Genomic DNA, 11,271 nt, shown 5'->3' with positions numbered 1-11,271 from the left:
ATGGAAGCACTGTTGACTTACTTTAGATATAGGGAATTCCAAATGGAGCCAACTTGTATCTCAGAAAACTTATGGAAGGACCAATCGAAATGTACATTCTAGACATTTGTGAAAAAGAGATATCAATAAATGTACTGAAAAGTTTCAATTCTTCTCCTGATATTGAAAGATGCATTAATTGAAATAACTATATGAGATCCAAATGCTGTCTCCTCAAAAAAGGTCTATATAATAAACTTATAACAAGAAAAGCCAAGTCAGTGTAAACCTTCTAATTGCATAAGTCTTTCTCAGGTTGCTCTCTTCTTTGTTGCATAATCTTGTCTTAGACATATATTCAACAAAGTTTTTTTGGTCTTACACATTCTTCACTTTTGCTGTGAATGTTTCTGTGAAAGAGTTTCAAGTTTGCGAATAACTCGGCATTATATGTTTAATCAGAGACATTGTGTTTCTTCTTTGTTTACTTTACCTTGAAAACTAACCACCAACCTTAAGATATGGAGCAAGAACTAGATCTCTCCAAGAGCTTTGGCAAGAAAGAAGCTGTCATCATTCAGAACATTGACGAGGATGAGATTTTCATACCTGAAAAAAACAGTAATACTTTTTACACAAGGAAAATAGAAGGCAATAAAATGACTGAAAAAAGCTTAATTAAGATGCGAAGCATGGACTTGGCAAAGGAATCACCAGTACATGGAAAATCTTTGCGTCATGCAAAATCATTTAGTTCTCATTTTATAATAGACATAGATGAGATGACGAGTGATGGTGATAATGAAAAGGGTGCACTTATAAACAAGACTTCAAGTGGAAATATGGGAATTTTCTCATGCGATAGATCCTACATTTCTTCATCAAGCATCTCTACTGGAGCGACGTTAGAAAATTCACAAAAAAGTAAGAAAATCACAAGACATCACAACATAAAACTAGCAGCCATCGTTATGGCAGTGAGAACATATATAGTAGCAGCTAGGTTGACCTTTTTATGTATGTGGATGTGATTTTTGAAAGAACTCCCAATTTTTTGTTGTTCAGAGAACAATATCTCGGAATTGAAAGCATCTTGCCCTATGGATCAGGAAGATCAAAATTCATGCAGCTGGAGAGGAATTCAAATTGAGCCTACCTTGCGTATACGTGTCGAGGTGGTTAATGCATGGATCTCTCGTGAACATTCTACTGCTTTATAGTATTAATTAAGAACATATTACATTTTTCTACTTGTTTTTGCAGTTTCAAGATGTGAAGTACACAGTAGCACTTAAGGGAGTGGAGAATTCCAATGCAGAAAAATGCATACTTCAAGGAGTGAGTGGTTCAGCCTGCCCAGGAGAAATTCTCGCTTTAATGGGACCTTCCGGTGGTGGTAAAACAACCTTACTCAAGCTTCTAAGTGGAAAGGTTAAAAATGATAGTGGCATGATAACTTACAATGACCAGCCATATAACAAGTCATTAAAACAAAGGTAAGTTCTCAAGTTCTGATACAAATCCCATCCTAATAGTTCACATGGAAATTTATCTATCATCACTCAACAGGATCGGGTTTGTGCTGCAAGACGACGTTGTTTTTCACCATCTCACCGTGAAAGAAACCTTAACATATGCTGCTTTGCTTCGTCTTCCTAATACGTTATCCAAAGAGCAGAAGAAAGCGAGAGCTATTAGAGTTATAGATGAGCTTGGCCTAGAAAGGTAACTTCTTCATTTTCTATTACTGATTTTAGAAACTGTATGATTCTTTCCATTTCCGAGGGAAAATTCTCTTTTATTCAAGAAACTGCTCTTTTCATTAAGGTGTTTATGATATTGTCACAAAAAAGAAAAAAAATAATATTAGTCGCATGCTAAAAACATCATAAAGAACGGATATGGGACCAATCTTGTCAAGTCAAACGTGTATCATGCTTCTAAGATTGTAATGTCTTCTAAAGTTTGACACTGAAATGTAATTTCAGGTGCCAAGACACAATAATTGGAGGGGCATTTGTTAGAGGAATTTCAGGAGGTGAAAGAAAACGAGTATGTATTGGAAATGAAATTCTTTTGAATCCATCACTTTTGTTCCTAGATGAACCAACATCTGGTCTGGATTCAACCACTGCACTTCGAATCATGCAGATGTTAAGCAACATTGCCAAGGTACTCATTGTCAAAGAATCATCAATTCATACTAGCATTTTACAACTGCATCGAATAAAGCATTTTATTTTTGATAGGCTGGAAAGACAGTGATAACAACAATACATCAGCCATCGAGTAGGTTATTCAGCAGATTCGATAAGTTGATTCTGTTGGGACAAGGCAGCTCACTGTATTTTGGCAAAGCCTCTGAGGCCATGCTGTATTTCTCTTCAATTGGTTGTTCTCCCCTTATAGCCATGAATCCAGCAGAGTTTCTGATTGATATTGCAAATGGAAATATAACAGAAAAGTCCATACCTTCAGATCTAGAGGACAAGCTTTCACCAGGAAACCATCATTTCAAAAGCCAATATGAAGGACCTTCCCCAGCTGACGTACATGAGGTAAAAGAGATCACACTTCTTTTCATCTTTGTGATAACCATATTATTATGATAATATATACTTCAAAACCAAATATTTCAGTATTTTGTTGGGGCTTATGAGTCAAGGGTTGCCAAAATAGAGAAAATAAAGTTCCTTAATCATCGCCTTATAGAAAAAGATTCCGAAGTACAGAACTGGCCTAATTTGAGAGATTCTGGTGCTACCTGGTGCCAACAGTTTTCAATTCTTTTCACAAGAAGTCTAAAGGAGCGAAGCCACGAGTATTTCAGCAGTCTTCGGATAACTCAAGTCATAGCAACAGCTATTATAGTTGGCTTACTATGGTGGCATTCAGATATTTCACCCCCTAAAAGAGTTTCAGATCAGGCAAGTAACGTATTCCTTGCAACAAGGATCATTTTGTTCTTTAAACCAACATGCTTCTTCCCAGTGACGGAGCCAGAAATTTTACTGAGGATCAAAATATGATTCAACATTTAGCATATATACATAAAACTAGTATAATTTTAACCAAGCTAAACATGTAATTTTACGGAAAAGGGATGTCTTTTGACACCCCTTTAACATAAGGTGGCTCTGCCACTGCGTCTTCCTAGTCATTTATCTAATTTGATGTGGAAAAAATTGCAGGCGGGGCTGTTGTTCTTTATTTCAGTATTTTGGGCTTTCCTTCCCCTATTTACAGCAATCTTCACATTCCCACAAGAAAGGGCAATGTTGGTTAAAGAGAGATCAGTGAACATGTACAAGCTCAGTGCCTATTTCATAGCCAGAATCACTACTGATCTGTTCCTGGACTTAGTGTTGCCTGTAACATTCTTGGTGATTGTCTATTTTATGGTTAGATTGAAGCTGACATTCAATGCATTTTCCTTAACTTTGCTCACAATTTTACTCAGCATAATTGCTGCTCAGGTTAGAAGTTATGATTCCTTTTTGAGCATAATAAATAACCAAACGCTTAAACTTGGCCTCAGCTGGCAAGTAAACACGCACTCCCCTTTGAGTATGCACATCTAGATACCTCTATTCGTCTCCATTGTGTTAGTTAAGCATTCCAACTTACAAAATTACCATATAGACACCTCTAAAATTCATGTGTCACGTCAGCATGGGGTGTCCACAAGAAACTGCGGGGATGAGTTTGGAGTGTTTAGGTGCTAGTTGAGGCCAATTTGAGGTGTCTAGATGCGCTCTCTCAAGGTTTGAGTGCTTACTTGCTAACTGAGGCCAAATTTGACTGTTTTTTTATGCATTATACCCTTTTTTTTCTGCAATTACCACATGTCTAAGCAGAGTTGCTTGATATGACATTTGGGGTTCACTATGATCAGGGCTTAGGTTTGGCTATAGGTGCAGCATTCATGGATGTGAAGAAAGCAACAACTTTTGCTTCTGTTACTCTCATGGCTTTCATGTTGTCTGGAGGATTCTTTCTCCTGGTAATTAATAGTAATATCTTATCAGCACATGGATCACCCACACAAGAGGATATATAAATCAACATAGATGTTAGTTTTATGATAACTACCATGATAAAGTTCAAATTCAGTAAACCAACACTACAACTCTAACAAGGAGATTAATAGAAATGCAAGAATTCCATACCTAAAGTTTCAAACTTGTGACTTAACAAGAACAATTAAATACCTTAACCAGTAAACTACAAGTGAGGCTTTTGTAAAAGGAATTCAACAGTATATTTATTAACGAAAAAAAGAAGTTGCTTTATCATATTTGCACCTACAACTTTCAATGGACGGGATTCAATTGAACCCCTTCGGACCATGTAGCTCAGCCCCTGACGTGTAGCTGCAAGTACTGCTTATTAGGTACAATTTGAACCATTTACTCCGTATTTTAATTTGAATGGTCCCACTAGATTGTACAGATAACGAGCACGGAGTCGTTCAGGGAACAATAAATGGACTAGGACAAGAAAAAGTGTGTCAATATATATGATACCTGTTGAAAGAGGTCACCTCAACAAACAATGTGACTGATTTTGATTGTTCCTGAATTGACTTTTTCTGACTGTAGGAAGTTCCAGCATTCATGTCGTGGGTCCGGTATATCTCTATTAACTATCACACATACAGACTTCTCTTAAAGATTCAGTACAACTCCTTGAGAAGTTTCAAGTATGGCTCTGTTAATGACTCTAGTGGAGTTGAAGTAGGAGCAATGTTGGTGATGGTTATTGGATACAGGATGTTAGCTTACATCCTCCTAAGAAAAATGAAACTAAGAACAAGTACATAATTGATTTGTTTTTCCTTTTTAAATTTTAAGATCAAATTTCTACCAATAAGTTGTAACTACAACATTCTGTACTATGTTCTTCCTTGATTAATTTCATATCTGTCCTTCCTCTTAGTTTTGTTGTGGAGACGGGAACTTTGGGGCCACATATTTTGAACATTTGTTGAGTTAATAACTCAAATGGTCACTCAACTTTGAACTTGAACTTTTATCCCAGAAAGTCACTTAACTTTGCACTTTTATCCCAGAAAGTCACTCAACTTTGATCTTTACTCAGAAAGTTACTCAACTTTCATATTTTTTACTCAGAAAGCCATTTGAGTTATTAACTTCTATGATTTGCATCTAAGCTCAATACTGACCACGGTTGATTTCATAAGAAACCTAAACACCTACGACATGAAAAAGTTTCAGGATCATAAGACTGTTGGACCTAGTAAGGGTGCGGACCTGACTGTTCAAGGCCTGTGAAGTTTTGAGTTAAATTCTACGAGGGTAGATCATAATTCTTTACTCCGTGGAGCAATGAGTTTTTCAAGTAAAATGGTTGGGTTCTTTAATTTCCGAACTTCATTTTCTATTTAAGTTTAGTTTATTGAAAGAATCAAGTTCTATTTTATTTGCTCATTAGTAGTTTTGTTTCATCAATGTGGAGTGAGGTAAAAGCTGTTATCTTGTGACATCTTGATGGACATTAGACATCAGCAAAATTTGAGACGTGAAGGTTGTTGACACTCAGATGAGTTGGACGGGTTTAATTGAATCTAATATTTTATAAAAGAAAAATAAATATGTATTTGTTAAAAATACAAAAATTTTAACAAATACTTACCCCCCTCCCCCTCTCAAAAAGCTTGTCGTGTTTCATTTTGTGAGAATCAAACTATGTATTTTTAAGATGTAGTTTTCACCATATTGATGTGGGAAAGATTACAACTTATAATAATTTCGAATACTTTTTGAATAATTAATTTTAAAATATTAAATTAATATAGCTTAATTTAACTTCAAAAACCAGTCAAGTTAACTTTTCAAAAGTAAAATGTGACAATTTTTTTGACACGAGACTCCCTCTGTCCCATATAGTTTACAAGGTTACTAAAAGTACATGAATTGAAATACTCCCCTCATTTCATATTATTTGACCTCATACTAAAACTAGGTGTTCCAATTTACTTGTCCAATTCATGCAATCAAGAAAATTTTATTATATTTTTCTTTAGCCCCATAATTATGATGATCAGAAAAATTATATATTGTATAGAGTTAGAATACCATTTTCAAGTTTTTCTGATAAAAAAGTTTATAAATTCTCTTGTATTTGAGCATAGGAATGCGCTCTTCTTTCCACATTATCAAGTTTTTATTTCAGTATAATGAGTTACAATTAATTTTAATTTTTTAGCCAAAGTCCTCTTATAATTACCAGAAAAATAATTTATATGTATTATAAAGTTATAATTAATATTTTGAAAAGTTCATTATTTTCTTATATATTCATGAGATTAGGAGTGCATTAAACCTTATTTTCATTTTTTAAAAAGTTTTTACTAAAGACAATAGAACTTTGTTTGATATTTTGGAACTTTTAGCTAAATTATTTTAAGCTTATTATCTATCAACAAGAATTTTGGAAACAAGAACTAATGTATTGTATTGCAATAAATGGATGCTATTTTTTTAAGCAAGAAAAAACAAACGTTAGCCAAAACAAAATAAACAACATGTAGTAGCAAAAACTGAGGGATCAAAGAGGATCATGAAAATACTACTAGTATGCAAGGACAAACTGCTGAAAAATGAGTGATGTTCAACTACCAACTAACTTACTACCCTAATGGCTAGAATCATATATAAATCAAAGTTTTGTCTATTTCATTAGCAGCTTAGATTAAAACAGTCGACCAACCACACCTTGCCACATAGAAGAGCATTATTTAGAATGAGATATTCATTTTGCAAAGAGGTTATGTGGGTGTCCTTCATGTATAATTGTTGTCCTAGATATTGTTGCACCCAAAACTCAAATCTTATGTTCTACATTCCCACATAGTCTAATGTAATGTATATTGTTGTTCATGACCTCAGATACACCTGCATTGTGGAATGTGAAACTGCATTGCTATACTGGTTCCTACTTGTAGGAGGGCGAACTCCCTCCAAACCTACTACCCAAAAGGTGTAGCCAACAACATGCCAACTTTGGACAATTCTCTCTTTATTCTCAAATACAATCTCAATGAATGTCACGTAGTTAGTTTGCAAAATAGATGTATGTTTTTGGGTGAATCCTCTGGTCTTGAAGAAGTCATCGAGTTTCAACCGAAGTATTAGTAGGCACAAACGCCAACTTGTTGACAACATACCTCTACTTTTCATTCACTTGACCAGCAGAGGTTGCAAGTCTTATAGTTCTAGTTGTATTAATCATACCATAATAATACATGACTTGTGTTTGAGTTGGTCTGATAAAATGAGCAGAATGAACTTGCTAAAAGTACCAACCAAGTTCAATAGAACTGTTTGAGTTGCTATAGTGAAGTACACCGGTGGTAACAAGAACCTTTGAGGTAAAACGAGATGAAACAACAATGTAGTTGTCTTTTAAGAGCTTGGTCAGTTGTGATGAGAGCCAAGTAAAATTGTCCAATATGAATATAAGTGAGGATGCACTCTGTGTATCCTCTGCTTATACCAATGTCATGATGTGCCTTCAATCTAGAAGTTGCTTGAATTTTCCAATCTATCATTTGATATCCATAGTGTATAAGTATTATTCCTTTGATCGATTTTGAAGGAAGTACCACTACGATTGCAACCATTGATAAGAGTGCCATCAAGAAAAGAGAACTTGTGGCCTATGTGCAAGAATTGGTCTAAGTTTCGTATAGTAACACTTGTACCAATCTCCTATAAGGAAGATAAAATTACCAAAATAAGTAGGGAGGGGAACATAGTAAGGGTGTTAAGTGAGCCGGGCTGGGTCAACTCGGAACCGGCCCATTAAATTTATTCGGGTTGTGGGCTGGGCCGGGTCCGAATTGGGGTTAAGTGGGTCGGGTCAGGTTCAACAGTAAAATTTTTAAAAATAGCCCTAACCCGGTCCACTTAACCCAACCCGGTCAAACCCATCTAAACCGGGTTAAAAATTCGGTCAAACCCGATAAAATTTTTTTTTTTCAATATACACTATATATACCCACCTATATACATTTTAAATACGTTAAACAATATATATAGTATATCCTACATTAAAAGTTAAAAAATATATACACATATACACAATTACACATATATACGCACCATTCAATGTATATGTACTACTTTAAAGTTTAAATAAAATATACTATAATATATATACATTACAATATATATATATATAATATATATATATATATATATATATATATACACTAATTTATAAAACATATACACATGTATACGTTAAATATACACGTCTATAAAAGATATATACACACATATACTCACCATTCAATGTATATGTACTACTTTAAATAAAATATACTGCAATATATATATACATTACAATATATATATATATATATATATATATATATATATATATATATATATATATAGTTATATACTAATTTATAAAAGTTAAATGTACGCGTCTATAGAAGATATATTCACATATATACGCTCTATTCAATGTATATGTACTACTTTAAATAAAATATACTACAATATATACAACAACAACAACAAAAAACCAAGTATATTCCCACATAGTGGGGTATGGGGGGAGGGTAAGATGTACGCAGTCCATACCACTACCTTCGAAGAAGTAAAAAGGCTACTTCTTTAACCTCTTCTACCTTAAAATATTTACAATAACTAAAATCACGACATTTCTCTGAGTGCTCCAGCTCCCCTAACACAATATTTCTATCCCCTTCGTCATTCAATAACCTATCAAAGTACGAATACTATCTCTTCTTAATGTGATCATCCTCCACCAACACTCTACCGTCCTCTCCCTTAATACACTTCACCTGGTCGAGGTCACAACCCTTCCTCTCTCTAGCTTTTGCAAGCCTAAAAAACCTCTTTTCCCCTCCTTTCTCTTCTAACCCCGTATACAATCTCTCGAACGCTGCCATCTTAGCCGCCATAACTGCCAACTTAGCCTCTTTCCTAGCTATCTTGTATTCCTCCCTATTAGCCCGCTTCTCATCTTCATCCTTACTCCCACCCAACTTATCATACGCCTCCTTCTTAGTCTTCACTTTCTTCTTAGCTTCTTCATTCCACCACCAATCCCCCCGACAATGACCAGCTCGTCCCCTGGACATACCCAATACCTCACTAGAAATCTTCTTGATGCACCTAGCTACTGTATCCCATATACCATCCACGTCCCCCTTACACTCCCACCCCCATACCCTCCACCTTCTCCCATATCTTCTGCGTATTCATCGGTGTTAAACTGCCCCACTTAATTCTAGGTCTACCCTCTTCACCTCTTCTCTTCTTATCTTTCTTAATACCTAAGTCCATCACCAAGAGCCTATGCTGGGTCGAAAGATTCTCACTCTGGATGACTTTACAGTCCTTACACAACACTCTATTCCCTTTCCTAAGCAGCAAAAAGTCAATTTGGGTCTTGGCTATCACGCTTCGAAAGTTGATCGGATGATCATCCTTCTTCGGGAAGCTCGAATTCACCACTACCAACCCAAAGGGCCTCGCAAAGTCCAACAGAGCAGCTCCCTCTTTATTTCTCTCCCCAAAACTAAAACCACCATGCACATCGCCAAAGCCTCCCGGTAACGCCCCGATGTGCCTATTGAAATCCCCTGCTACAACAATCTTCTCGGAACTAGGCACTCTTCTCACCACCTCATCCAAAGCCTCCCAAAACCGGGTCTTCTCATCCCTATCTAACCCCACATGAGGCGCATAAACACTACACACGTTCAGGGTAGACCCCATAATGACCAACTTAATAGTCATCAACCTATCGCTGATCCTCTTAACATCCACTACCTGCCCTCTAAGCTCCCCATCTACTAAGATGTCAACTCCATTTCTATGCCTCACGCTACCAGAGTACCAAAGCCTGTAACCGTCTACATCCCTAGCTTTAGACCCTACTCACTTAGTCTCTTGTACACACGCAATATTGATCCTCTACTTTTTAAGAATCTTCACCAGCTCAATAGACTTACCCTGAAGAGTACCTATATTCTAAGAGCCAACCCGCAGCCTATCCACGCTAGCACCACGTCTTCCTCTACCTCCCCTAACGCCAGACCTAGCCCCCACTCTTACTCCCACACTCACTCTTTCCTCCTCCCCCACCCCTAGCACAGCCCCCCACCCCAACCCTATCGGACATGACCCTATCCTACCATCAATGCCCACAGCCACAAGTCCAAGAAAATGCCCACAATAACAGTAATAAAGTAACAGCAGGAAATAAAAGGCACACGTACAATATATGAAATAATCAAGAAAAGGTCAAAGCAGGTATAGACAATACAAACAATATCCACCACTAAGCAAAGAAGCCAGTCACAACTATGCTCACTAGTAGCAAGTAACGAACACAGAAAAGAGAGACAGGAAACAAAATAGTATAAAGTAGTCAAACTATATGAGGTGCCAAAATATGGAGTGACGAAATAATCAAAGTTTAGATGTCATCGGTACGCCTGCGTGCTACTGGTCCATCAATTTTGATGTTGAAAATTGGTTGCCAGAAGAAGGTCAACTGGAACGGGGCTGCTGGTTACGTTGACGGAGTGTCACCAGAGTTTCGCCAAAGCGTCTTCAGGGACTTGCCGAGATCTAGACGTCGATGAACATCAAACCAACTCGTCTGATCTACCTGTTTGGCCGTTTATAGATACCTCCCCCGTTACCCGAGTCGAGTCGACGGGAAATCTAAACCCGCTGGTGATAGTCGAGACGGGAAAAGAAATGGAAAGGGTGGGGAAGATGATAACGATGAACTGGGGAGAGCGATCTGAGGGGAGAGAGAGAAAGAGAGGGAGAGAGAGAGGTAGATCTTATCTTCTTCTGGCTCATCTACGCCGTCGCCAGCGTCAGAGTTCGCCGGTTAGTCGAGGTGGAAACGTTAAGTTGAATGTTACAAAGTGTACATTAGCTACTACAATACATATACATTACAATATATATATATATATAGTTATATACTAATTTATAAAACATATACATATGTATAAGTTAAATATACACGTCTATAGAAGATATATACACATATATATGCACTATTCAATGTATATGTAATACTTTAAATAAAGTATACTACAATATATATATATATATATATATATATATATATATATATAGTTATATACTAATTTATAAAACTTATACACATGTATACGTTAAATATACATGTTTATAGACAATATATACACATATATACGCACTATTCAATGTATATGTACTACTTTAAATAAAATATACTACAATATAT

At 36.2% G+C, this 11,271-nt stretch overlaps 1 protein-coding gene and 1 pseudogene across 2 annotated transcripts; one reads left to right on the top strand and one right to left on the bottom strand.

The window, feature by feature from the left end:
- The first annotated feature begins 254 nt into the window (after nt 1-254).
- LOC107867694 (ABC transporter G family member 22) lies at nt 255-4,916 on the top strand. Of its 2 annotated transcripts, none has more exons than XM_016714056.2 (10): nt 255-903; nt 1,045-1,154; nt 1,243-1,475; nt 1,549-1,704; nt 1,968-2,151; nt 2,229-2,537; nt 2,757-2,906; nt 3,171-3,455; nt 3,875-3,982; nt 4,581-4,916. In XM_016714056.2, the coding sequence occupies exons 1-10, from the start codon at nt 501-503 to the stop codon at nt 4,800-4,802; spliced, it is 2,160 nt and encodes a 719-aa protein (XP_016569542.1). In that variant the 5' UTR covers nt 255-500; the 3' UTR covers nt 4,803-4,916. The 2 variants fall into 2 exon arrangements, with proteins under 2 accessions (XP_016569542.1, XP_016569541.1); XM_016714055.2 differs by having other exon boundaries at nt 2,619-2,906.
- A 1,764-nt stretch (nt 4,917-6,680) lies between these two features.
- LOC124898016 lies at nt 6,681-9,118 on the bottom strand (annotated as a pseudogene).
- Between the last annotated feature and the right edge of the window lie 2,153 nt (nt 9,119-11,271).

This window comes from Capsicum annuum, chromosome 4, assembly GCF_002878395.1.
Source record: "Capsicum annuum cultivar UCD-10X-F1 chromosome 4, UCD10Xv1.1, whole genome shotgun sequence".
NCBI classification, from domain to species: domain Eukaryota; kingdom Viridiplantae; phylum Streptophyta; class Magnoliopsida; order Solanales; family Solanaceae; genus Capsicum; species Capsicum annuum.
Note: the sequence above shows the minus strand (reverse complement) of the source record. Positions and strands in the feature narration are given on the sequence as shown.

Bases quoted from the DNA above. Each gene is read 5' to 3' on its own strand.
- LOC107867694 (XM_016714055.2), top strand. From the start codon at position 501: ATGGAGCAAGAACTAGATCTCTCCAAGAGCTTTGGCAAGAAAGAAGCT. The intron at 904-1,044 runs GTAAGAAAATCA...TTTGTTGTTCAG, and splicing joins GTTAGAAAATTCACAAAAAA to AGAACAATATCTCGGAATTG. The intron at 2,152-2,228 runs GTACTCATTGTC...TATTTTTGATAG, and splicing joins TGTTAAGCAACATTGCCAAG to GCTGGAAAGACAGTGATAAC.